The sequence below is a fragment of the Lontra canadensis genome, unplaced genomic scaffold (genome assembly GCF_010015895.1).
Source record: "Lontra canadensis isolate GAN:19392208 unplaced genomic scaffold, GSC_riverotter_1.0 scaffold424, whole genome shotgun sequence".
NCBI classification, from domain to species: domain Eukaryota; kingdom Metazoa; phylum Chordata; class Mammalia; order Carnivora; family Mustelidae; genus Lontra; species Lontra canadensis.
The window spans coordinates 29,300-54,795 of record NW_022631417.1 but is presented as its reverse complement, the minus strand read 5'-3'; the positions used below and the strand labels follow the sequence as shown (position 1 = coordinate 54,795).

Genomic DNA, 25,496 nt, shown 5'->3' with positions numbered 1-25,496 from the left:
ATGTTTATGGTCCCTCCAAAACTTGCATGTTGAAATCATACTGCACAAGTTGATGGTACTAGGAGGTGGAGTCTTTGGGAGGTGCTTGGATCAAGAGGGTGGCGCTTTCATGAATGCCGTTATAAGAACGGATTAGTGTTCTTATAAAAGAAACCCTATAGCGCTCCCTTGCCCCTTCCAACAAGTAAGGATACAATAAGTCTCTGCTCAGACTTGCAGCCTCCAGAACTGTGAGAAATAAATTTCTGTTGCTTTTAAGCCACCCAGTCAATAATATTGGATAACCTCCCATAGCACTCTTCTCCCTTCGCCTATACAGGTACAACAAACCATGCAGGGTTCCAATCCAGGCTGTTTGCCACCCTCTGGCCTGAAGGCAGGAACAGCTGTAGGCAGTTGGCATGTTTTCCCTGTCAACCGATCCCTGACCAACTTCTTCAGAATAGTCTGTCCTGTTCTTCTGATTTCTTGGAGTTGTGGGGATAGATAGTTGGGTCTACTTGTAAATCCTCTCTCTTCAAAGCCCTAAGCCCAGTCTAGTAGGAAGTGGAAAATATATGCTAGGGAAAGAAATCCCCACCAAGAATGGACCTCATACCAGATCACCCTGGTGGGATTCCTAAGGAGACGTCCCCCTGCCCCCAGCCCCCACATTTATGCCTTTCCGGTGTCTTGGAGACCCGTTCCACTTTTGTCTCTGTCAGTTTTCTTTTATCTTTCTTTCCCTTGGAAGGGAAGCTAAGGAGAGGTAAAAGGGGCAAACAAAAGAGGAGGGCCTTTGCAAGTCTGCAGTCTTCGGAAGTACGGTGATAAATCCACTTAGTCTCTTTAATATTCTTTCAGAAATTCACACACACACTCACACACAAATCAGAACAACGTGGGGACTGCCAAGGGGAGCGGGGAGCAGACTGGCTCCTCCGGACGTTGGGAAGTACGTACCCTGGGTTACCTTCTGCCCAGCTGCCCACTGGTTGGGATAGGTGGAAGGGAATATTTACAGAGAACGGGGACTTTCGTCATCCCGAGGTGAAAGGTCCTACTAAACTGGGAACCTCCCAAATCTCATTCCCAAAATACTAAAAGTAGAGGTGCTGGGATTAGCAAGAAAATAGCAAGATACCGGGGTGGAGGAGACAAAACTGTACTACGAGAAGATGAGAGAGCGTGGGGGCGTGGCTACCCCGGGCTAGGCCCCTGCGCTTGGAGAAGGGGAAGAGTCTGTCAGTCTGTGGGGGAGACCTAGCGCCACAACCCAATCACTGGATTGAATCACACCGCGGGGACGGAAAAGAAGGCGGAGCCTGCCGACCTGGAGGCGGGGTTTTGTCAGAGCCGGGGCGGAGCCTATAGAGGAGGCGGGGCTTCGGGGACCTGTCTCCGGCTGGGGATCGGAGACCGAGGGAGCTCGGCTGGGGGCGCTGCATTTAGAGGCGGGGGACTGGAGTGACTGAGGGCCGGGCATCTGGCGGGGATCCCGGGAAGTGGCATTTCTGGGGGTGGGTTTTTTTCCGGGGTTCCTGAGGAACTGGATTCGGAGCGTGCCCTCAAGGCGAGAAGTTCCGTGGAGGCCGAGTTTAGGTTGTATCGAAATTTGGTGGCCCCAGAGGCAGGTGTGCGGGGCACCCACTGGATCCGCGTCGTGGCTGCAGAACGCGCTTGGGAAGTTGAGGGGCGCGGGGTGGGGCCGGGCCGGGTGGGCCCTTACGGATCCCAGTAGTTCTCGTGGTGCTGCGCGGCGATGATGATGACTACAGTGAGGATAGTACAGAGCACCATGGCTGCAATGCCCACCGCCAGGGAGATGAAGGAGAAGTTCCGGGCCTCGCGTGAAGCGATCTCGGCAGACACCATGTCTCCGCGAGCCAAGGCTGTGCGTACCTGCGGGGGAAGGGCAGAAGGAAGAGGATCAGAGCCGCTGTTCCTTCTGAGATGCTCCCCTGAACATCCCGCACTCCGTTAGAATAGGAAAACCCGAGTGAGGCCGCCTTTCCCAGACGCCGCCCTCGACTCCCCTTCCACCTGCACTGCCTTGAAGATGGCGATGATGCCCGTAGGCCAGAAGCAGCAGATGGTGGTCAGCACCGCGATGGGCATGTAGTCGTGCGGCGGGCGCCTCGGCTCCAGCAGGGCCAACCCTGGGCCCTGGGGCGGCGGGGGGAGCGTGGAGGTTACTCCTGTTCCCCCCGGGGTCCCGCCTGCATAGGGCTGTGGAAGGAAGGATGCAGGGAGAGGACAGGACGTCATTCTCATCCTCTCCCAGCCTACCAACATTCTGCGTCTGGCAGAGTGGTTTTTAAAGCACCATTCTTGGACGTTGATTCTCAAAAGAACTTATCATCCATTACCCTTCCATGACACCCATAAATTCCCTGTAGGTTCCTCTCTTTTCGTCATTGCTGTGATTGCCCTATGTTCTTAGTGATCTCCACATTCCCTCCCCGTAAGGTATGGCCATACCAGCGCTGTCTTGGCTCACTCCAGGCCTTGTTTCTTCTCCCCAAATATCTGCCTGGCCTTCCCTAATCAGTCAGTTCCAGGTTTCTTTTCCTTTCTCCTCCTTGGTCCCGGGATTCCATTTCTTCTCCCCCTCTCTCCTTTCCCTCTTTCGAAACTCCTCTGGACTTCTGTGCTCCGTTCCCCTTCCCAGACCCTGATCTCTGACCCCAACAGACTGCCAGACACCCCCCCCCCCGCCCCCAGCTGCAACCCACATACACCACACACACACACACACACACACACACACACACACACATTCCCAAGGCTTTCCTCAGTCCCTCCTCTCTCTAGGCCTTGTCTTAGGAACCTGCCCCGTCCCCTGGCCCTGTTTCTCTATCCCACCAGCCCCACCCTCACCCCCGCAATGTGTCCTCACCCCTTCCTCCCGGGCCCCTGTCCACCCTGTACTCACCGTGCCCACCGGGTAGACCGGCACATAGGCAGTGCAAGGCTGCAGCTGTAAGGGGTAGCCAGGGGCTACGTAGCCCCCCAGTGGCAGCGTGCCTACCGCCCCCGTGTGCGTGGGCACCACGAAGCCGGGAGCCTGGGCAGTATGAGAGGGCGCCGGCGGGGGCGGAGCGGCGGCGGCTGGCGGCGGCGGGGGCAGTGGGCCCTCGAAGCGAGTCTCCTGCAGGTAAGGGTCGGGTGGCATGCGGGGCAAGGTAGCGCAGCCGGGTGGGGGCGCCCCGGCGGCCGGGCCGGGCGGGGCGTGGTGTGGTGGCCGCGGCAGAGTGGCGGAAGATGAGGGACCGCGCTGACCAGTGGCCGCGGAAGAAGCCAGGCCGCCTGCCCCTAAGCGCGGGAGGGTGGCAGTCCCGGACTGGTGGTAGTGGTGGTGGTGGTGGTGGTGAGAGGAGGGGGCTGCCTGTGGGGGTGGGGCGGGGGGTTCGGCTGGGGGCTGGGGGGCATTATAGGGTGGCGGAGAGGTGTGAGGGACTGAGTCTGAGAGGCCTGGGGGTGGTGAGCGGAGGAGAGGGTATGGGACAGAGGCAAGACAGGCAAAGAAGAGATAAGGAAGGAGATAAGGGGGAGACACAGAGGGCCAGGGATGGGGAAAGATAATGGGAGAGACAGAGGAGATGGATGAGAAGGCATCTCTTGGTCTTGGGGCAGGAAAGGGATTGGATCTAGGCCATCTGCCCCCACCCCCCACTTTTTTTTCAATCTGATTTTGAGGTCGCAACTCTCCTCCACTCTTCTCTGTCTTCAGTAATGTGCCCAGAGCTTTCACCTGCCACCAAAGCTATGGCTGCCTGGGACTTGCCCATCTGAGCTAGTCCTGAGTGTGCACATGTGTAGACATGCAACACAGTGTTAACATGTGCTTAATTCAACAGTTGTATAAACACATGGAGGACGACATATTCCACTCTGCCTTCTTGCCCTGGGGAGGGGTGCCCTAGCCTCTCTGAGAATTCCAGTACCTCTTTTAGGGCAGATAAAGAAGGGTTTTACTCCCCTAACAACCTCCATTTGATCATATCTTTATATGTCTCCACTGGATGTCCCCATGCAAGCCAATGTCATCGGTCCATCTGTCACTCCCAATGCTGCTGTCCCTGCAGTACCTGGCTGATGCTAGGCCACTCTTCTACTTCCCTCACCCTTTCAACCTGTCCCCTTTCCATGTTGTTGGCAAGGGGACAAGGCTGAGATTGGAGGGAGGAAAGGAAGAGAAGGGAGGGATATAGAAGGAGAAGGGGGATGGGGGGGTTGAGAGCTGGACAGAAGGGGAATGAAACAGAATCACCCCCACCCCCCCAGGGAGGGGTAAGGGAGGTAGAGGGTTGGGGCCAAGGATGGTGGAGGGGGGAAGAGTCTGAAGATGGTGGAAAGGGTAGGTTTTGTTGTTTTTTACCTGACTTTTCCGATGACATGCCTGTGGTTTCACTGGGACAGGGTCCCTGTAGCGGGAGTGGGGTCCCTGGCTGGCGTCGGAGTCTCGGTGAGCAGATTGCGCAGCCGGTAGCGGCACAGAGATGGAGAGATGAAGACAGCGGCGGGGGGCGGAGGGAGAGCAGGGAGGGGGGGGAGCTTAAAGGGACCGAAAAGAGGGAGGGGGACAGTTTCCGAGGTACCCTCACTCCGTCTCTCCTCCTCTCACCCTGGCATTCAAGCCCTCAGTTTGGGCTCCCTTGGAGTTGTCATGGAAACAGGGAGGCAAGCAAGACCGGGCGAGGCGGGTGGGACTAAGGGAAGGAAGGAGGGAGGGAGAACTCTCTAGAGTCTTCCCCTTGAAGACTGGCTGTAGTGATTATATTGTGGGAGGAAGTGAGCAGGTGCTCAGTGGATTTAGTACCCCAGTCCCCACCGGATCTCATTCACCCTAGTCAGGGGCCCCCCTCCTCAGCTTCCCTCAGAGTCCCTACAAGTTCTCAGGATCTTCCTCCAAATCCTTAGCTCTACTTTCCCCCACTTTAGGAAGGGTAACTGTATATGAGAGACAACTGCAGAGTTGAGACCTGCGATGGCTTGAAGAGTTCCCAGGGTTATGGCCTGGGGTGAACTGCAGGTAAAGTGCCGGGGGCTTGGGTCTACAGTGGTTCAGCAGCCGCTGGGCCTGTGGCTGGGGGAGTGAGGGTTGGCAGACTGAGAGGAAGCTGGAGGGATGCAGAGACACCTTTTTCTCCGGAGTGAAGGAGCTCAGCACTTTGGGAGGAGGGGATGGATCAGTTCATTTCTGGCAACTCCATTTTGGGAGTATGTGCTTGGTCTCCCTTTCCCCCTTCGATAATTGGGCTTCTTAGAGTTTCTGGGCACATCAGTGTTCAGATCCCACCCACCCACCACCCCTGCCAAGACGCAAAGCCACCTCCTGAATCGACAGGAGAGTATGTGGTGGGGGGCGGGGGGAGGTTGGAGCACAGCTGTAATTGCGGGCTTTTATTTCTTCATTGTATCTTGTGAGCGCTTACAAGGGGAAGGAAGGTGAAGGTAGGCAGTCTACCGGGATTTACAAGACTTGGGCTTTTCGCAAAAGCACAGTCGGGGTATCATTAACCCTCTCCTGCCTCCACCTTCAGATTAGTATTCCCCATCCCCCCACTGAGGCAGTCGCCTTCTCCAGCTGTGTCCTTCCCCTTCGCGTCCAAGCCGAGGCTACAGAGCTGAAGCCCTCGCTTGGACCAGTCCCAGGCTCCTGACATTTAGGTCAGGGCCCCGAACTGGTCGTTCTGGTTTCGCGTTCGTGTTCCCGTGAGCTCCGGACCCCCTACCGCCACCCCGTCCTCACATCACACACCTCTCGGCACACGTCAGTTTTATTGAGAAACTTTAGACTTGCAAAGACCTTGTGACTAGAGGGAGGGACTCAGACAAGCTTCGAAATCCTTTTTCCTCAAGGGGAACGCTTTTAAATGCTAAGTAAAAGCCCACCTAGGTATCGGGAAAGGGGTCGCGGCCGGAGGTGCAGGACACCTGGAGCGCGGAAGTCCGGATGCGGTGCGAGGGTCTGCGTCGCAAGCCGCCCACAAGAGCTCCCAGCCGAGGGCAGATTGTGGGGGGGTCCCTCAAGTTGAAAGACTGGTGGAAACCACGCGAGCGTGAGTCAGCGCTGCCCCAGGGGCCCTCCACCCCTTGGAGGTGGGTCGTATACCGGGAGCGGAGTAGAGTAGGCCGGGAGAAACTGGGCCAGGCAGCACTTTTAGCTCGAGGGGCCTCAAGGACTCTTCGCGTCCCTGGAGACAAGGGCACTACACGCACTTCATAATGAACAGTTGTAAGGCGCTGACCTGGGGCCGGCGGCTGGCCGGTAGGGGTGGGGAGGGGTCAGCCTGGGCTGGCTTCAGCCCGGATCCGGCGTAGGTCGAAATGCGGAGGACTGCCTTTCCCCAGTCTGTTCCCCAGCGCCCTCTCCCTCACCCCCACCCTGGGGGAGGGAGAACTTCATGTTCCGCAGCCGAGCAGGACGCCTGAATTGGGAAGTGGGGCGAATCAAGGCCAGGAAATCGGATCCTCGGCTCGCTGGTGCAGCAGGGCCTGGACCGGCCTTCTCCAGATTCCCAGGATATGTTTGCCACTTCTTCCTCTCCCCACCGGCCTAAATGGATCGGTCTGCCTACTTCCTCCCCCGCTCCCGGAATGCAGTGGAATGTTCCATTGCCCCTCCGGTCCCGGCTGCGTTTCAGGGGACGCCGGCACGGTTGCCAGGGAAAGCCCCGGATGTGACGGCGAAGCGCGACCCCTAGCAGCCTCCCCTCTCCCGTCCGTCATTCCCCTGCGCGCGCTGTCCTTACACCCTTCCCCTCCCCCCCACCCGCGGGTTCGAGTCTAGGGAGAAGTAAACAGCGGGCGGAGCCAGGCTCACGGACCTAGGCCAGGTGGGAGCTTGCATTCTCCAGGAGCCTGCGCTGCTGCTCAGGGGTCTTTCTTGCAAAAGCCAGGGTCGTGCATGGCTGGCATGATGCATTAGGAAGATCCTGGGCCTAGGGACTGAGTCCCGGCTGAGTTGGGGGCGGGGTTTCGGGTGTGCGTCGGTGCGTGTAGGGGGGTGTGTTTCCCTACAGTCCTGAAGTAAGTTCAAAGTAGTCTATTTTGTGACCTGGACCTAGTTTGAGCACGGTCGGGGGCGGATCTTGATTGCCGGGCGTCTGCTCCGAGGGGAGAGCGTGTTGTCATCTCTCTCACAGGCCCTCATCGCCCCCTTCTCAGGCGGGAGCATGCTGGTCCTCAGAGAGCTGCGGCTCCCCCCGGCGGGGATTCTGCTCCTGTTGCCGTTCCTGCCGCCGCTGCTGCTGCCAGCAGCCCCTGCGCCCCATCGCGCTTCCTACAAACCGGTCATCGTGGTGCACGGGCTCTTTGACAGCTCATACAGCTTCCGCCACCTGCTGGAATACATCAACGAGGTCTGGCAGGGGACACTCGGTTGTGGGGCGCGCGACTGTAGTGACGGGGGAAGGAGAATGGGGAACTGAAAACTGCGCTTCCGGGTCTGCCCAGTTCCTAGAGGAGCTGGTGCTGGCGTTGGGAGAGTCGGAGGATGAGATCCCTGGTTCTCATTGCAGGGCGCCATAGGCATGAGGACGCTGGCCAGGGGGCGGTGTGGAGGGGCTTCATAGTCCATCCCCTGTTGCAGCATTGCCCCCTTCCCACAGACACACCCTGGGACTGTGGTGACAGTGCTCGATCTCTTCGATGGAAGAGAGAGCTTGCGACCCTTGTGGGAACAGGTGCAAGGGTTCGGAGAGGCTGTGGCCCCCATCATGGCAGAGGCCCCTGAAGGGGTGCATCTCATCTGCTACTCGCAGGGTAGGCGCCCTCCCCCTCCCAACTTCTAAGCCCTATCTGAGGCTTGATCCTTACCTGAGGGACACTTCCTGGTGTCCCCTTTTCTGAACCTGGTTGTTCCTAGCCAGAGCCCTAGTACCTGAGCCCTACTTTTCTGACTTCCCTCAGCACCTGGGTCTTATCTCTGTGTCCTCAGTGGGAGGGAGGCTCCCCATGCTGCTGCCCCCTTTTGCCATTACCCATGGTTCTTGGACATAAGGGATAATGGGAGAGTAAAAAGCACCCTACAGGTAGAGTGGGGAGACCCAGAATCTAATTCTGGCTCTGTTACTTTCACGACATATAACTTTTTGCCACAAGGTGTGCCTGCTTTCTCTGGGCTTCAGTCCTCTTACGGGGACACGCTGGGGGTGGGGAGCATGTTGGGAGGCTGTTGGCCTGGCTGTCCCTAAGTCCCAGCCTCATGTGGCATTCTGCCTCCAGGGGGCCTGGTGTGCCGGGCACTGCTGTCCGTCATGGAGGAGCACAACGTGGATTCTTTCATCTCTCTCTCCTCTCCACAAATGGGACAGTATGGAGGTGAGTGGGGATGGTGGGCTCCAGAGAGGGCCCTGAGTTTTGGGGACACAGAAGTTTGGGGCCACTGGACTCTGCTGTTCTCTTGCCAGATACAGACTATTTGAAGTGGCTCTTCCCTACCTCCATGAGGTCTAACCTCTACCGGATCTGCTACAGCCCCTGGGGCCAAGAATTCTCCATCTGCAACTACTGGCACGGTGAATAGGGGATACCAAACTGGGGTCTGCATGGAGGGGGCACCCTGGGGGGGTAGGGTCTGCTGCTCCCCCTTGTACCATAACCAGCAGTGATGCTGAAGATAACTTCAGCGATGCTGAAGATAACTGTGTGACTAGGCACTATTGAGAACACTTTCTGTGTATTACCTTACTGCTTCAGAGTTAGTCTGGGGCAGGGGTCAGTAAACTTTTTCTCTAAAGGGGCAGATAGTAAATATTTGGTTGTGATTGTTTTCTGTATCTGTAAAATAATAATATAGTATCTACCCTATAGAGCGTTGTAAAGATTAAAGAAATTAACATGTAATATACGTAATATACTTTGAACAGTACCTGGCATCCTAGGTGCTGGATAAAGGTGTTTGCTCTCTTGTTCACAATTCCTGTTATTGCTTCTCTTAGTAGTCACCTTGTCTATCACTGTAGTCCCTGATTGGCCTTTCAGCCTCTGGTCTTACCTCTTTTCCCTGCTTCTCTGACTGTCTTTCTAACTGCTCTTTGTACCTAGACCCTCACCATGATGACTTGTACCTCAATGCCAGCAGCTTCCTGGCCCTGATTAATGGGGAAAGAGATCATCCCAATGCCACCGGTGAGACCCTAGGCTCCTACCTGGGTCCCGTTTTCTGCCTCTCTGACCCCCTATGTTTGCCTCTCCAACAGGGCCTGACCCCTGTGACTGACGCAAGGTCTTTTCTTCCCACTCTTCAGCATGGAGGAAGAACTTTCTTCGTGTGGGCCGCCTGGTGCTGATTGGGGGCCCTGATGATGGTGTTATTACCCCCTGGCAGTCTAGGTAATAAGGGACTGTGTGGCCTGAAGATTGGCTAAGGACTTCCCCCAACTCCCAGTAATATTTATCTCAGGCCTGCATGCCCCACCCTCCACATATCCTGTCACTGGAGACCAAAACGTGGGAATCATCATCCCTCAACTCCTTGTATCCAGCCAGTCGCTACGTCCTCCAGACTCTGCTTCCTCTCCATCCCTAAACCCCTGCCTTGTAAAAACTTTTAGCTTTCAGATAATTGCAGATTCATAGAAAGCTGCAAAGATAGTGTAGAGAGGTCCTGGGTATGTATTCTTCGCCCGGTTCCCCCCACAATTGCATCCTATGTAACTCTAGCGCAGTATCAAAACCAGGAAGTTGTCATTGGTAGGATGTGTATAGTTCCATGCCATTTTATGTTTCCTCCCACCTGTTTTACATACCTAGACTTCCGTAATGACCTCCAGCCCCGTCCCCTCCATCCTGTACCTCAGGAAAATCTGTGGCTCCATTATGCTATGTATGGGCCTCTGTTGCAGACCATCATGAGTGATCTAAAATGTCACCTAAGCTACTTTAGTCCTTAATGAATATTTATGGAGCACTGTATGTATGCCCAGGCACTGTTCTGGGCCACTGGGATGCAGGGGTAAATGAGAGAGAAGTCCCTGCTATTACGTAGCTTACGATCTGGTAGTGTAGGAGACATAATAAATGTAAATACATATATCAGGTGGTAATAAGACAAGGCAGGGGAAGGGATTAGAAGATAACTGGAGCCTATGTCAGATGATGGCCAGACAGGTCCTGGAAGAGTTGCCATTTGAGTAGAAACTTGAAGTGAAGGAAGGAGCTGTGGAACAATCTAGTGGGGCGGGGGGATGACTCCGGGAAAGGAGTAGCATCTACAGATGTCCTGGGGCAGGTGTGAGGAATAAGGAGGCCAGTGGTTAGAGTGCAGGGAGCTGGGAAGGGCGGGAGAGGAGATGAAAGGGGTAGTAGGGATCCAGTGATGTTTAGCCTTTGTAGGGCAGTCAGGCCTTGATTTTTTTTCCCCCCTAAAATATAACATAAAAGTTACCGTTTTAAGTGTACACTTCAGTGGCATTAAGCACATTGACATTCTTGTGTAACCATCACCACCATCCATCTCTTAAAACTTTTTTTTTCCCCAAACTGTAACTCCATAGCCATTAAACATGAACTCCCCATCCCTGCTTTCCCCCACTCCCTTCCCCAGCTCTTGGCAACCATGGCCCTTGACTTTTTATTTTGAGATGGGAAGGCCTTGGAGGATTTTAAGTGAAGGAGTCACGGGACTCCCATGGGATGGGATTTGTTTTTTCTCATTTTACCTCCACAACCCTGTGAAGATAGTAATAGCTCACAATTACATGGCATGTTTTACATGTCAAGGCATGATTCCAAGTACTTCTCAAATAAACCTTATTCAATCCTCATAGAGTCAGTAACTTGTGAAGTCAGGCTATCTGACTTAACCATGCGGTTTCACTTCCTCTCTGCAAAGGAGGTATTCTTATATGGGACAAAGAGAATAATACGCTCAGCCACACATGTTTGGGAGTGTGCAGCAGAGCCGGAGTTCAAACCCAGGTCTGTGTGCCCCTGCTACTCTCCTACACCTGGTGAAACGTATGGCCTCCCGGCCTCCAGCCCAACTCAGCATGGCCTCTGGGCCTTCAGCCCAGCTCCCCCCCAGCACCCAGCTGGGCCTCACTTCTGTACCTTGGCTCCTGCTCTTCATTTGCCTGGGGAACAGCCTTCCCTAGGGGAGAGTCCTCACTGGGAAGCCTTTGTTGGTGCTTTAGAACCAGGCGAGTGGCCTCTCTTTGTTCCCGTAGCCTATTGGACTTAATACTATTAGCCTTTGTTTGTCATGGACAGTGCCCTCTCACGGCCCATGCCAGTTAAATACTGCTTTTGAGAATCTTAAGACCTGTTTATCCTTTATATTTGGGAATAATTTCATACTTAATAAGTTACCAAAGTATTACAAAAGCAGTCTTAATGTATTCTTCATTTAGATTTTCTAAATGTTAACATTTTACCATGTTTCTGCCCTCCTCTGTTCTCTATTCAGATACAGGGTATAGGTGTGTTTGTGAACTGTTTGAGAATAGGTTGTAGACATGAGGTCTCTTTATCCCTAACACTGCAGTATGTCTGTCTGTCTGCTGTGCACAGGACATTCCTTATGTAGCCCCAATACCATGATCAAAGTCAGGAACTTAACATGGCTAGGCTACTCTATAGACCTGATTCAGGTATTTTCCAGTTGTCCTTAATGAAGGACATCTTAATGAAGGGGGGAAAAAAATTCATTGCAAGATCCATCCTGGGATCATGAGTCGCATTTACTTGCTCTTTAGTCTCTCTTTTTTTTCTGGACTACTTGTCTCTGACATCGAAATTTTTGAGGAGTGTGGTCCAGACATTTTGTAGAATGTCCCTCAGGGTTTGTCAGCTGTTTCCTCAGGAGTAGGTTCAGGTCACGCATTTTTGATGGGACTCTGCAGAAGCCTTGCTATAGTTTCAGTGAGGCACATGATACCTAATTAAGTATTTTGAGTGTCTTGCGGCCATGAGTTCCCAAAGTCCCCTAGCCTACCTTGATTTTCTCCAGCTCTCCTGATAACCTCCTCTGCCCACCCTCAATCTCTTTGTAGCTTCTTTGGTTTCTATGACGCCAATGAGACGGTCTTGGAGATGGAGGAGCAACCGGTGAGCCCCCTGGGATTGTGTCCCCTTTCTTCATGCTCTGTCCCACCTCAGTCTGTAGCCCTCCCTGCCACCGACCCCTGAGCGCGGAAGGGTTCACCCTGTGGGGAGAGGGGACTCAGGACACCAGCAGGAACTCATTTTGTTTCTTCATCTGTCTGTCTGCTGTGACCCTTTGCCCACCTTGAAGGTTTATCTGCGGGATTCTTTTGGGTTGAAGACACTCTTGGCCCGGGGAGCCATAGTGAGGTGTCCGATGGCTGGGATCGCCCACACGGCCTGGCACTCCAACCGTACCCTTTATGAGACCTGCATTGAACCCTGGCTCTCCTGAGGATGTCCTCAGAGATCCCCCGGGAACTCCCCAGCCCAGAAACCAAGCGGTGGCCTTGGAAGGCAAATGTCAGGCTCTGATGTGCCTGGGACCACCCCATTGTTCCCACACTGCCCGCACCAACTAGGGCTCCCACGACCCCTTCCTCCTCTTCTCTGTACATGACAAATCCTGGTGTTCCCCCAGCTCATGTCTGGGGTTTGCTCCGTGCTCTCTCAGCCTCCCAAGCCCAAGGTTGGGAAGAGAGAAACCAGGTTTTTAACTTGTGGCTGCTCCTGCTGTTGCTGCTGCTGCCGCCGACCCTCCGTCTCTGGCTGTTACGGAAGGAGAACCCAGCCCCTGCCCGCTACAGGGGTCTCCTTCTAGGCCACTCAGGTCATTTTTAGCTTCTCTTCTCCCCATGTTCCCTTTTCCTCAGCTTTCCCAACTCCCAGGAAGGACTACCCATGAGAGTGGGGTTCTGAGGCTCCCCTATGGGGACAGTTCTGTTCTTGAAATGTCAGTGTTGGGGAATATCTATGGCCTGTGAGGCCCATCTCAGGTTTGGGGATCCCCCAGTCCCTACGTTCAGTGTTGGGGTACCCCCTGGGAGCCTAGTTTCTTTGAGGCCCCAGCCCCTCTTTTAGCTATCATTGAATGGGTGTTAACCCTGTATTAATGGAAATAAAGTTCCATTTCCTCAGTGTGGCTTGGCTCATTTCCAGGTAAGGGGGACCTGGCTCCCCAAGGAAGGTGGGGATGGAGAGCCTGAGGTCTGGGTGCCCGGATGCCTGGTCTGGGGTGGGACCCCCTTGGTGTTTCCGCTCTCTAAATGCCCATTCTGTGTGGGTTCCTGATTCTCTGTGGGTTCTTTCCTGCAGAGGACAATTCTCTTCCTGTCCCAGCCTAAGCTTGGGGGGCTGAGCCCAGAGCTCCAGTGGTTTGTGCCCCAGCCTCATGGGTGGAATGCGCCTGCCACCCCCAGGCTAGACAAGGGGGCTAAGGGTCAGGGTGGGCATTTGTTGCGCCCCTTTTCGACCTTTGTAGGCCACAGTTGGGTGAGAGGCTGGACAATGAGCCTCCTCTTCCTTGAAAGAAGGAATTTTGGTGGAGACAATAGGGCCCTGTCTAGTCTTGCATGGGGGGTGGTGGCTGACTCAACTCTGCCCCCCTCAAGGCCCTAACAAATGTCATCAAGAAATGGGGGGCAATTTCCCCTTAGTGCCCTGGGCTGTCCACCCCCCCTTGGCCTTTTGTAATGACTTGCCCTCCTTTCTTTCTTCAGCTGTTCTTGCCTCTTCTCCCATGACCTGACCGTGCTTTTCTCTGCCAGTTCTCTCTCTCTGCCCCCCCCCCCAGTTGTCCCCAAGTCTGTGTTGGGTTGAAGGATGTGGCAAGGACCAGAGGTACTGGTGGTGGTACAGAGCCAGTACCCTCTGCTGATTTGGGAAGTCCAGAAATAACGTCTCAGAGGGTTGGAAATTTACTTCTAGGGGGCCCTTTGCTGGGGTGGTGGTGAGGGTAGTGGGACTTGGACACCACCGAGCAGATGAAGCAGGAACTGTGAAGGCTTGTGGGATGGGGCAAGAATGGGAGGATTCTGTCTGGCCTGGCCCCTCCTCTCCTTCCCAGCCTGCCTAACCCGCCCACCAGTCTGAGCTGCTGCTGCTGAGGCTGGTCTGCTTCAAGTCTCCGGGAGAGTGGGAAAGACAGGTGGGGAGACTGTAATGGGGAATAGCCTTAGAATGAGTGTGAGTTGGGGAGTGTTGTATGAGGGGTGTTGGTGTGGGAGGGAGTAGGGATGTATTTAAGGTGCAATTTCTAGGTGCATGGTTTTGGGTACAGTGTGAGAGTATGTAATGTTGCCTCTCTGAGGCTTCAAAGATAGAAAAGTGTACAAGAGGGCCTGTTACAGATAGGAGGGTCCTGGGGAGAGTTAACTGTAGTGTAGAGGGGGGTGGAGGGAGTGTGTCGGGGTGTGCCCTTGCATGATGCTGCGGGGACCAGGTGTACTGAACAAAGGGGTCATGTTAAAAGTGACAATCCTGATGGCTAGTGCAAGTACGTACAGATGACCGTGCTGACTCCCTTAGAGGGCACCCGCAGTCTGCAGTCTGCAGTCTGCTCTCGGAGGGGCCGGAGCTGGAGTGCTTTATAGGAGAGGGAAAGTGCCTCCATTAACCTCTTCTTGCCTGCAGCCTGCAGAGTTTGGAGTCAAGGAGAACCATGGGGTCCAGGAATGAGCTGTATGCGGTCTTCGGCGGACTGTCATTCCTCCTGCTACTGATGTCAGCCCAGGGGGCCAAGGGAGGATCCCTCAAAGAGAGGTGATGATAGAGGGCACAGGGCAGGTGTGAGGTCTTCAGGAAACCTGCTGCGAGTGGCACTTCAACGGGGGGTGGGGGGTGGGGTGGCACTTCAACAGGGGGCAAAACAATTAAGTTTAGAACGGGGGGGGGGGGCTGTCCTCTAGAGGGAGGGCGGGGCCTCAGTGGAGCCTTGAGGGGAGTGGGCTTCCTGGCCTCTAGGGCCTGGCCCACTCAGTATTTCTCGCCTTCCCTGGCCTGGGTGCAGTCAGGGGGTCTGCTCCAAGCAGATGCTGGTGGTCCCCCTCCACTACAACGAGTCCTACAGCCAGCCAGTGTATAAGCCCTACCTGACTGTGTGCAATGGACGGCGCATCTGCAGCACCTACAGGTGAGGGCTGGGGAGCCTGGACCCTGCTGGTCTTTCAGGAACTTCAGGAACCCAAACCAAAGCCCATAAACCAATGTTCAGAGCCAGGCCTGTGTTCTAGGACCATATACCAAGTGGCATGGAGGGAGGTGAGGAGAGAGGTGCAGCAGACCCATGTTGTGTGCTGCCAGGGCTGGAAGAAGCGACATCCAGGGGCGCTCACCTGTGACGAAGGTGAGACTGGGTATTCCCAGGCCTGGGGACGGAGCGAGCTGGGGGGCTGGAGAGGTGGGCTGTCCTGTTTTGAACCGCCCTTCTGCACCCACAGCCATCTGCGCCAAGCCCTGTCTGAACCGAGGCATCTGTGTCAGGCCAGAGCAGTGCGAGTGCGCCCCAGGCTGGGGTGGGAAGCACTGTCATGTGGGTGAGTGGTCCCTCCCTGCCCCCCCCCCCCCCCAGTGGTGTCAGGACCTCACCACCCTCAAGGCGCCAGCTTGCCCCCATCCTTTAGCCCTCTCTTTCCCTTAACTAGACGTGGATGAATGTAGGACTGGCGTCACCCTCTGCTCGCACCACTGTGTCAACACAGCAGGCAGCTTCACCTGCGGCTGTCCCCAAGGTCTGGTGCTGGGCCAGGACCGGCGCACCTGCGCACAGAGTGTCCTGGAGCCGCCAACCGGTGCCAGCATCCTCAGCGTGGCAGGTGAGTGGGAGTACAGGTGGCAGCAAGGGCCCAGGCTGAACTGGGCTGTAGGTGACACTGTTTATTTTCAGTTCGGGAAGCTGAACATGACAAGCGTGACTTGAGGCAGGAGATTTGGGAGCTGCGAGGGCGCCTGGAGCATCTGGAGCAGGTGAGTGGTGGTGTGGGCCAGGCCCTCCCAGCAGGGAGCGCCCCACCCCGCCCCAACACTTGAGGTGTCCCTTCCTTTGTAGTGGGCTGGTCAGGCCGGGGCCTGGGTCCGGGCTGTGCTGCCCATGCCCCCTGAAGAGCTACAGCCGGAAAAGGTGGCAGAGCTGTGGGGCCGCAGCGACAGGATAGAGTCTCTGAGTGACCAGGTGCTGCTGCTGGAGGAGAGGCTGGGCGCCTGTGAGTCCTCCTGCCCCTCTCTGCTTGAACCCCCATTACCCAGTAGATGCCCCCAGCTGTCCCAGATACCTTTCTGTAGTTCAACTTTCTCTTTTTCCCAAGCCCTTCCCCAACACTTAAGTCTCCCCACACTGTCTCTAGATAGCCATACTTTACCCTTTCTGGTACCCTGTCCCCAAACGACTTATTTGGGTGAGAGTCTCTCCAGTGCCCTGGCAGCCCCAGAAGTCTGCAGCCAATATGTCTGCTTGCTTCCTTGTCATTCACCAGGCTCCTGTGAGGACAACAGCCTGGGTCCAGGCCTCAGACGGCCGAAAAGGAACCTCTCCAGAGCCCGGGTCCCCTAATTTATACAGAAACTGGCCCCACTAATCATCTGGGATGGCCAAGTGGGGAAGTGCAGATAAGGTTATCTGCCACTAAGGAGCAGTGAGTGATGGAAACTTCCAGAGCTGAGGAAGTGGGGGATGATGGATGCCCTGGGCCCACCCGAGTCTTCTGGCTGGGGTAAGGTTGCTTGGGTGAGAACCACTTTAATGCCTTCACAAATGCAGCCAGAAAGTGCCCAGATCTCTCTCTCTCTCTCTCAGTCTTTATTCTCCGTTTCTTGCTGTTATCCAGATAATAAAAACCAACCACGCAAAACTGGGTCCCGCCCTCTCCTTTTGCTCCCAGCCCACCTCTCCAGTTTGTGGGCACAGGTCTGGGGTGGGAGGCAGGAGTAGTTAATGCCACGGGAGGAAATGAAAACTGGCTCAGAGAGGGGAAGCCTCAAAAGAAAAAGAGAAATAAATTAAAAGCCCTCCCAGCCCCTCTAGCCAGGGTTCAGTTCCTTTCCCCAACTCCCCAGGGAGCAGAAGTGAATGCAGCACCTGATGTCTGCCTCTTCCCTTGTGTGTGGTTAGAATGGTACAGCAGGGCTGCAGGGGACTGGATTGGGGCCAGGACCACTGAAGAACCGTACCACAGGGACAGGGGGAAGCAGAAATGTGGAGACCAAATTGGCATCTAGGAGTAGGCTCACCCCTGGGCACCTGGGTATGGGCAGGATGAGGCCTCTGTGTGAGAAAAATCCAGCCTCCACTGACAGGAGGCTCAATGGGAGGGAGTGTGAGGGTGCTAAAGAGTGTTCCCAGGATAAGCCAGGAATGTACCAGGCATTGCTTCCAGCCACAGTGTGAGGAGTCCACACAAATGGAGAAGTCCACTGAATCCGTGGACTTGTGGGAGGCTATTGTTCCACGGAATGGATGAGTCCACTGGCCAATGTGGGGTGGAGAGGGAGAGAAGATCACAAAGGAAAAATGTCCACTGGGGAAAGGATGGTGTGTTCCCACCCTCGTGTAGGTGAGCCACTGGAGATGAAGGGGAGGCAACCGTCCCACAGACAAAATGGCACAGGAGGTGGGTGGGGGGTCAGAGTGGAGAATGCACCAAGGCAAGAGAGTCTATGGGAGGGGGTAGCTGGGAAGGGGCAAGGAGTGGTGCTGTATCCACATTCACTTCAGAAGCTGAAGATTCCAAAGAGGGGAACAGTGGGGAGAGGAGAAACAAGGAAGAGGGCTTGGCCCTGCTTCAGGGCACACTGGGCTGGTAGGTGTGGGAGGAAGGTGGGGGTAGATGGGAGGGGAGTTCAGAGCCGGGCCTCGCCCACCCCTCCAGACTTCTTCAGATAGTCACCACCGCCCCGGCCATCAGTGGAGATTTCCCGGAAAACGGTGAGCATGGAGTGTCGGACTCTGTCAGCCAGAGCTGGGACGTCATCTGGTGTCAGCCCTTCTGTGGGCACTGGGGGCAGCACCCGTACCTGACATCGCCCTGGGAGGGGGTGAGCACCATCATGGCCTGTCTACCTAGGCCTTTGCCCACAGGTGGGGCACAGTTTCTGAGCTCTTCTGCTACTCCCTCCCCAACTTTTCAGTTCAGTTCTCCCTACCCTGGACAATTGCCCCTTCTGCCTGCCAGCTACTTCGTGCTCTGAGACCCTCCTGCACAAAGCCTTTTCCACCCCCTGGGGTCCAGACACCTCAACAGCACCCTTTCAGCCCCCATTGTCTCAGTTTAGCCTTTACTGCCAAGTGTTATTACAGCCTTGCACACACAGGCCTATTTCTCCCACTGGACAGTAACAGCCCCTCTTGGAGGGACCAAGCGTTACCCACGTAGCAGGGTATGGTGGGTGCTTAATAAATATTTATTGGTTGATGTGTGGTCACACTGGATGATCCTTTGGACATCTCAGTTCTGACACCAACCCATCTTCCTCCCTGGTGGGGACACCCTTCTAGCCTCTCTCATCCATGGCCTTTCTGGCCACCCCCAGCCCCACGTCTACTCAGGGCCCTCACCCGAAGTGAAGCGGCGCTCCTTCTTGCAATAGAAGTCTTGATAGGAGGACATGACTATGGGGACAATGGGAACCTGGGGAAAGGGAAAAGCAGAGAGCCCACAGTTCAAGGCCCCATGACAAGCCTCTGCCAAGAAAGAAAGGGATGGTGGAATCTGGGGGCTCCATTAGCAGAAGGGGAAGTAGTAATTACCTGGGCTTGTACTGCAAGGTGGAAGGCGCCACGTTTGAAGGGCAGCATGGAGCCATTGTGGTTTCTTGTGCCCTCAGGAAAAACCCAGACCCGCACCTGGCAAGATAGAGGGTCAAGAAGACATACACAGAGGGGTCAGAATATGGTTGTGATGCTGTTATGGGACCTCTGAGGCCCCCTGGCCCTGTGTCTCAGCTTATTTACAACTGCTCTGCTCCACAATGCCCCCGGCCCTCCTTTTCCACAGGGGGACTCACATCCTGGGTGAGCAGGGTCTGAGCGACTTCAGACATGACACTGATGGCATCCCCCGTGCGCTTCCGGTCAATGAAGATGACTCCTGCCAGCCAGCATGCCAGCCCAGCAGAGCCAGCCCACAGCAGCTCACGCTTGGCAATGGGCACACAGCGGCCTGGCAGTACCTCCATCATCCCTAGAGCAAAAGGTGAAGGGTGAAGGCCAAAGGAGGCAAAGTGTCGTGGAAAGCAGGTCTCAGCGACTAAGGACTGGAGATAAAGGGAAAAGGAGACTGAGGGGAGGGGCCGGGAAGACCTGAGTGGAGGAAGAGGTGATTAAACATATATTAGCTTGTTTGTGCGGGGGAAGGGGAGAAGGGAGCCAGGGGGCAAAGTTCAGATGCAGGGGAGGTGACGACCCCTAGAGGAGGAGATTCTGGGGAAGGAGGAAGGGCATGGCTGGGGGAGGTGTGCCATGAGAAGGATCTCACCAAGCAGGTCGAGTGAGCTCTGGTGGTTGGAGACCACGACGTAGGGCTGTGAGGGAGGGAAGTGGTGAGCCCCACGCACCTCCACTCGGATCCCATACAGGTATTTGATGTGGAGCAGCATCAGGCGCAAGATCCTGTGGGGTCATGGCAAGGGGTTCTAGCAGGAACTACTGATACTTGTCTGCATGCCTCAGTTTCCCCATCCCACCGTCTTTCAGGGCATCTTTGCAGTCTTCTCCCCTTCCCTGTCCCTGGGCGCTCTCTGCTTTCTCTACACACCCAACATCCTCCCCATCCACTGCTCACTTCTGACTCTTAGGTTCTCTCATCACCCAAAATCCCCTGGCCCTCACTTCATGTTCTCAACGTTGCGTCCTCGCACAGCACACACAGGGATGGCGAGCACAGCCAGGAAGAGGATCCAGCCATTGTAGAAGGCCATCTTGAAGAAGTATTTGGCACTGGGGCTGCAGAACCACAGGGTGGGCAGCAGGAAGAGCAGCAGCAGGAGCAGCAGCAGCAGCACAGTCCATACCCCTGGCCACAGCTCCATTCTGGTCACCTGTAGGGGACAGGGCAAGGGACAGTGGACCTGGTCCTGGAGGGGAGTGGGGCGTGTAGGGCACAGAAGGCAGGGTTTGGGGAGCTATGAGGACAAAGGCCAGAGACATAGGATGGGGTCAGGGCTCCAATCAAAACCTGCCTAGGGAAGCCGCTCTACGATGGGGGTGGGGAGGACAGGAGCTCAAGACTGCTCTCCCACCCCTCTCCTGGAAGTCTCCAGAAATATTCACAAGGACAAGAGACATGAGACACGGACATCCACAACTCAGATATATGATAAGAGGACATTAATAACAGCAATAACTAACACCTGTAGTTGGTAAGGTCTTCCGACTAACGGATAGGGTAGCCACCAGCCACATATGGCTGCTGAGTGCTTGAAATGGCCTCGTTTGAACTGAGATGTGCTGAAGTGTAAAATATACATTAGATTTCAAAGACTTTGAATAAAAATCAGAATGTAAAATATCCCATAATAATCTTTTATAGTGATTACACTTTGAAATTTTAACCTTTCAGAATACTGGGTTCAATAGAACATGCTATTAAAATTAAATTCACCTTGTTACTTTTTCCCTTTCTTCATGTATCTACCAGAAAATTAAAAATGACATGTGGCTTGCATTGTATTTCTCTGTGGGATTAGCGCTGAACTACAGACTATGTTAGACCCTTAAATATGAACCACACAATTTACATTTTATAGGAGTGGTTAAATAACTTACCTGAGATGATATGGCTCCTAAGAAGCACTTCCTAGTTTACACCCAAGCAGCTTGTATTCCCAACACAGTTACGCTGCTGCTCGTATGTACACAAAGAGGTGTACATACAGCAGATACGGTTAAGGGACAAAACACCCACAGACATTCTCAAGAGCGCACTGGCAAGCATAAAGGCTCTGTCACTAATGCAAACACAAAGACTGACCCGCTCACACCAGAAGGCTAACTTCAAGTCACGCCCAGTAACAGATGAAGGAATGTAGTAAATGCATAACTAGAAAATCCCCTCTCCGCTAAGGCAGCCACCCCCATCCCCCCTTCCCATTCCCAGATAAACCCATGGACATACCAGGAGTAGCTACCATCTATCAATCCTCCCTCCACAGTCAGGCAAACAAATCCTTCTGCCCCCTTCCCCCCTCTTCCTGGGACACTGCAGGCAACCTGGTCAGGCAGATATAATATTTAAGGCCTGGCCAAGTGGGGGGAAAAAAAGGAGGGCAGAGAGTAAAAGACACATCATATCACCTTCTCAGGGAGAGGACAGAGTTCAGGAGGAAGAGGTATAGGCAGGCACACAGAACCTGCCTTCTAGGTTCTTCCTCCTTCCTCCACTCTGCCCCACTGTTGGGGGCAGGGTCAGAAATCACGAAATGGTGTTACCTGTCACTCCCAGCAAGACTACAGGCACTCCCTTCCAATGACAAGAAGGTCTATGTTCAAAGGTAAGTCCATTGCCAATCAGTGAAGGCTAATAGGCCCTAGAAAAACAGGAAAATCTGCGAACTCTACAGCTGTAGGCTCTGAGCTGTTCTATCCCACTACCCTGTTAAGTCTGGACCAGCATTTCTCCCGTGGAGTATTTGCAACGGGATCCTAACTCTGCTTTTCCAATTCGTCATCCACATGGCAATCAGGGATCCTTCGGTGACACAAATCTGAGCATTTCCCTGTCTTGTTTACAGGCCCTTTAGGCAAGTTGACTTCTCTTTCCATCTTCGGCCACACCCCCACAAAAGCCTTTTTCACTCCAACACCAGTTCCTCAGACACACCACAATCCTTCATGCTTCTGTGCTGTGAACAGGCTGTTCCCTTGGTTGGAATGCCCTTCTGCCTCTTCACTTGCCTTACACAGCTCAGCATCACACTTTGGAAGCCTTCTTGAACCCCACCTGGCCTAAGTTTTCATTACACTTTTATCTTGATCACTGGATCTCAAAGTGTAGAGACATGGATTTTTGGACCTCATCCCAGATCTCCCGAATCAGAAATTCTGGGCCTTGGGCCCAACAATCTGTATTTTAACAAGCCCTCCAAGTGAGTCTGGTGTGCACACACGTCTGAGAGCCACTGATTTTGACACCACTGTGTATGTGACTGCTCACTGGCATTTCTGTTCCTTTCCCAGTCTGTAGGCAGCTTGAGGGTAGGCACTCCCAACACCCCGGACAGAAGGAGGCAGAGAGGTGGCTCAATAAACATCTGTGGAACAGATTATAATGCTGAGTGCACACCCACACAGCCATAATTAATGACAGAGATGATCAGGAATCAGATAGCTACACTCTCGAGAACTATTAACTGTGAAAAGATAAGTCACCAAGAAACAATTAACGTAAGAAACCTAACCGTAACCTACTCTGAAATACGCACATACAATGTACCATCACATTGAAGGTAAAGTACCAACAATTAAGATGGAGCATCCCACCTCATACAGAAGAGAAACACAGCATGAGGATTAACATGCCACAGGGGAGAGATGCTGCTGTCATCAAAAAGATGCCAACTGTGCAAAAAGAGTGGGGAACAGATAATGTGCACAGCAGGGCTGACCCCGTGGGATGCACTGAGCTCCATGAAGACAGGCTGTCCATAGCCACTGGAGAGAGAATGTATGTGAAGAAACACAGGCCAGGAAGGTCAGCAAGGTAAGGCATCTGGGGATGGTTTTCTGGAGACATGTAGACTTGTCGCCTTTTTCTCTAATACATGACATTAAGTGACCCTCTCCGGAGCAGAAATGTCCAAGGATTAATAAGCACCACGGAGTGCCAAATGGGTTAATGTGCATATATATGACTCACAAAAATATACTGCCAATAAAATTATGAAATTTATGTAGTATGTATAACCAAAAGCACAGATGCTGTGGACATGTCACATCAGCGTAAATATGATAAATAAGCAAAGAATCACGCATAGATGTCGTGTGTACTCTGACTAGGAAAACACATGCAGCAAACAGGTCAACCCGATCACAACAGGAGTGTACACTAGTCAACTAAACCACAGGATCCCACACATGAGGACTATCGCATACGACAGCATCATGGACATAATATACAAGATATGAACCAAAACAAGGCTTGATCTTTACATGCAGAAGTAAACATGCAAAAGCATAAAATGTGCAAGAAACATGAAACCACATAATGGATGCAATATACAAAACTCACACACCTGAACAATGTCAAGACTGGACATGAGACATGGACATAAGAGAAGAGAATGGGCAATTCTGATGGAAAATAACACATTGTTTCTCCACAAACCATGGATAGCACAGGGAAAAGCTAGCCGCACATAAGCCATTAAACATGTCAAAGGCAGACTCAATGTAGAAAACATGGCCCCCCACAAAGCATCTGTGTGTCAGTAAGGATCTAGCCCAGTGTGGATGGCCACTGAGAAAGTCCTGTGCCTAGATGGAAACAGAGGTGTCTGAGGGCATTCCTAGGAAGCAAATTCTGCTGGGGGAAGGAGAGCAATAAACCTCCTTCTCCCGGCCACAGCCCCCTAAGAGTCACGTGGGGCCAAAGGGCAGGAAAAGGAATTGGGGAAGGTGTCAGGAATTCCCTCTTCAGGACTCTCTATCCACACCCCCATTCCAGATTCACAGGGTTACCGGGTCGCCTCCCTCTCAGGGTCCCTCTCCTTTCCCCAGCAACCCTCTCCCCAATCCGCCTCCCAGACCCAATCTCTCCCCCATCCCCTCCTCCAAGTCCCTCTCAGCACCCTCCTCCCGCTTCCTCCCATCCCTTTCCCGCCCCCACCTCAGTGGGGTGGGGGGCCCGGGGGACTGGCCCCCTCCCCAGCCAGGCTGCGGCAGCGGTGGTGGCGGGTGGCTGTGTCTCTGCCTCGGTCGGGGTGTCGGTGCCAAGGGGGCCACAGGATTTGGGGGTGTCCTAGCCCCGGCCGATGGAGGGGAGGTGAGAGTGGGAGGCTGGGCCCATTGCGGTAGGAATGGTGGGGGGGTTGTCCCCCCAGCTCCCTCCCTCCCTCCCTGCTGTCTCTCTGAGGGCTGGGGCTGCTGTTGCCGCTATCCCCCGCCACCCCTCCCCAACGCCTGCTGGTTTCCGGGGCTGGCCAGGAAGTAGGGGGCGGTGACGGGCGGCCCGTTCTGCCAATCGCCTCCCAGGGACTCAGGCATCTCCTCCCCGCATCGACCAGTCTCCTCTTGGTAGCTCCGCCCCGCGAGAGCTCGGCTGGGCTCGGCCTCCGTTTCTGGCCTTCTCTCTGGCTCCAGCTGCATTTTTTTTTTCCTCCAACTCCCTTTCAGCACATATGGCTTGTGTGTCCCTTGGTGCTGTATTCCTTCTTTGGCCCATTCCTTCTTAATCAGCTCTCCTCTTCCTGGAAATTTCACTTGGTTTCTTTCATTCTCCTTAACTCCCTTATCCGCTGTTTATTCCCTCTAACTCCAACTGTTCTCCAAAAACCTCTTTCTTGTCCCCCCATTCAACTCCAGGTATTTTCAAGCACCTACTATATGCCAGTCACTGAGTTCTCCACCCGTCGTCTTCTCTCCACGGCCCCATCTCCCTGGCCCTCCTCTGGCTGGTCTCTTTGACTTTTGCTCTCTTGCCCCCGTCCCCATCTCCCCTCAGTCCAGCTCCCTCCTTCAACCCTCTCTCGGGTCTTTAAAGAGAAGGGATACTCTCAGGCCCTCTCCCTGCCCCTGTCCTCCCACGCTCTTTATTTAGCCTCAGTACTTTTGCTTTTCTAGTTCCTTCCTATCGGTCTCCTTAGTCACTGAAGCTGAGACAGCCCTTCTCCCCAACATAGAATCTAGGCGCATCTTTTCCAATAGAAACTGGGCATTAGGTTTCTTAAAAAAAAAAAAAAAATGAGAAAGAACGCTAGATTACTCTGAGAGGAGCATGCCTCCTTAATTGTGTAGTCCTGTATCTTTTCCCTCTTCAGCCCCTGATCTCTTCCCCATACTTCCATTATCCCTTTACCAGGATCATTCATTCCATCGCTCCTCTCCTTGGTTTCCACCTCTTTCTCAGTAACTCTTCTCCTAAATCCATACAGGCATCCTGTACCTTCATCTCCCGCCCCTCCTCTAGGCAACTCCCAGCCTCTCACCTTGCCTCACTTGAGTCACGTGGGACCTTGTATCTGGGTGTGGAACTGCCCTCTGCCTCTGTCCCCGCTGCCAGACACAGCTTCGCCCTGCTTGAGTGTACACACCCTGAGGTAGAGGATGTAAAAAACACTGGTAGTGGGAGGACTGTTATCTAGTTCCGCTCCTTGGGCCACAGTGAGGGTTACTGACTGTAGAAAAGGCCCAAACTCGTACAAAAAGCCCAAGCTCTGGCTTGCCCAAGTTCCGGGGGTCCAACCCAGGAGGAAGACCCCAGTTCTGCGGGACACATTACAGGACGGAAGGGGCAGGCCTAACCCCACTCGGCCGCGGGTCGCCCAAAAAGGGGCGGTCCTCGCCCCTTCGGCCCCTACTCGCAAAGGGGTGGAGCTAGATCTTTATCTGCTTTTAAGATTTAAAAAGGAGTCGAGATCAACTCTGTCATACTGTGTCA

The 25,496-nt window shown here is 54.1% G+C and overlaps 4 protein-coding genes across 13 annotated transcripts; 2 read left to right on the top strand and 2 right to left on the bottom strand.

The window, feature by feature from the left end:
- Positions 1-805: 805 nt before the first annotated feature.
- Positions 806-4,559, bottom strand: LOC116862990 (proline-rich transmembrane protein 1). The gene is made up of 4 exons (XM_032850455.1): positions 4,361-4,559; positions 2,915-3,453; positions 2,023-2,208; positions 806-1,881 (listed from the first exon to the last, which is right to left on the bottom strand). The coding sequence occupies exons 1-4, from the start codon at positions 4,377-4,379 to the stop codon at positions 1,705-1,707; spliced, it is 921 nt and encodes a 306-aa protein (XP_032706346.1). The 5' UTR covers positions 4,380-4,559; the 3' UTR covers positions 806-1,704.
- Positions 4,560-4,876: 317 nt separating this feature from the next.
- LOC116862989 (lysosomal thioesterase PPT2) lies at positions 4,877-13,049 on the top strand. 4 transcript variants are annotated; one of them, XM_032850453.1, is made up of 10 exons: positions 6,019-6,220; positions 6,771-6,821; positions 7,153-7,346; positions 7,596-7,749; positions 8,212-8,307; positions 8,397-8,504; positions 9,034-9,117; positions 9,237-9,321; positions 11,982-12,036; positions 12,224-13,049. In XM_032850453.1, the coding sequence occupies exons 3-10, from the start codon at positions 7,161-7,163 to the stop codon at positions 12,365-12,367; spliced, it is 912 nt and encodes a 303-aa protein (XP_032706344.1). In that variant the 5' UTR covers positions 6,019-6,220; positions 6,771-6,821; positions 7,153-7,160; the 3' UTR covers positions 12,368-13,049. The 4 variants fall into 4 exon arrangements, with proteins under 4 accessions (XP_032706341.1, XP_032706345.1, XP_032706342.1 ...); XM_032850450.1 differs by lacking the exons at positions 6,019-6,220; positions 6,771-6,821 and adding an exon at positions 4,877-5,014 and having other exon boundaries at positions 7,131-7,346; XM_032850454.1 differs by lacking the exons at positions 6,019-6,220; positions 6,771-6,821 and adding an exon at positions 4,922-5,014.
- A 641-nt stretch (positions 13,050-13,690) lies between these two features.
- On the top strand, positions 13,691-16,589 carry LOC116862988 (epidermal growth factor-like protein 8). Of its 5 annotated transcripts, XM_032850448.1 has the most exons (9): positions 13,691-14,059; positions 14,545-14,673; positions 14,921-15,043; positions 15,144-15,256; positions 15,351-15,446; positions 15,555-15,725; positions 15,797-15,876; positions 15,959-16,112; positions 16,383-16,589. In XM_032850448.1, exons 2-9 carry the CDS (start codon positions 14,573-14,575, stop codon positions 16,457-16,459), a joined length of 915 nt encoding a protein of 304 aa, XP_032706339.1. In that variant the 5' UTR covers positions 13,691-14,059; positions 14,545-14,572; the 3' UTR covers positions 16,460-16,589. The 5 variants fall into 5 exon arrangements, with proteins under 5 accessions (XP_032706339.1, XP_032706337.1, XP_032706340.1 ...); XM_032850446.1 differs by having other exon boundaries at positions 15,035-15,043; positions 15,959-16,589; XM_032850449.1 differs by lacking the exon at positions 15,959-16,112.
- Positions 16,590-16,684: 95 nt separating this feature from the next.
- Positions 16,685-25,147, bottom strand: LOC116862991 (1-acyl-sn-glycerol-3-phosphate acyltransferase alpha). Of its 3 annotated transcripts, none has more exons than XM_032850457.1 (7): positions 25,045-25,147; positions 19,733-19,941; positions 19,380-19,513; positions 18,910-19,085; positions 18,653-18,748; positions 18,461-18,533; positions 16,685-17,930 (listed from the first exon to the last, which is right to left on the bottom strand). In XM_032850457.1, exons 2-7 carry the CDS (start codon positions 19,930-19,932, stop codon positions 17,746-17,748), a joined length of 864 nt encoding a protein of 287 aa, XP_032706348.1. In that variant the 5' UTR covers positions 19,933-19,941; positions 25,045-25,147; the 3' UTR covers positions 16,685-17,745. The 3 variants fall into 3 exon arrangements, with proteins under 3 accessions (XP_032706348.1, XP_032706347.1, XP_032706349.1); XM_032850456.1 differs by lacking the exon at positions 25,045-25,147 and adding an exon at positions 23,727-24,028; XM_032850458.1 differs by lacking the exon at positions 25,045-25,147 and adding an exon at positions 20,669-20,951.
- Between the last annotated feature and the right edge of the window lie 349 nt (positions 25,148-25,496).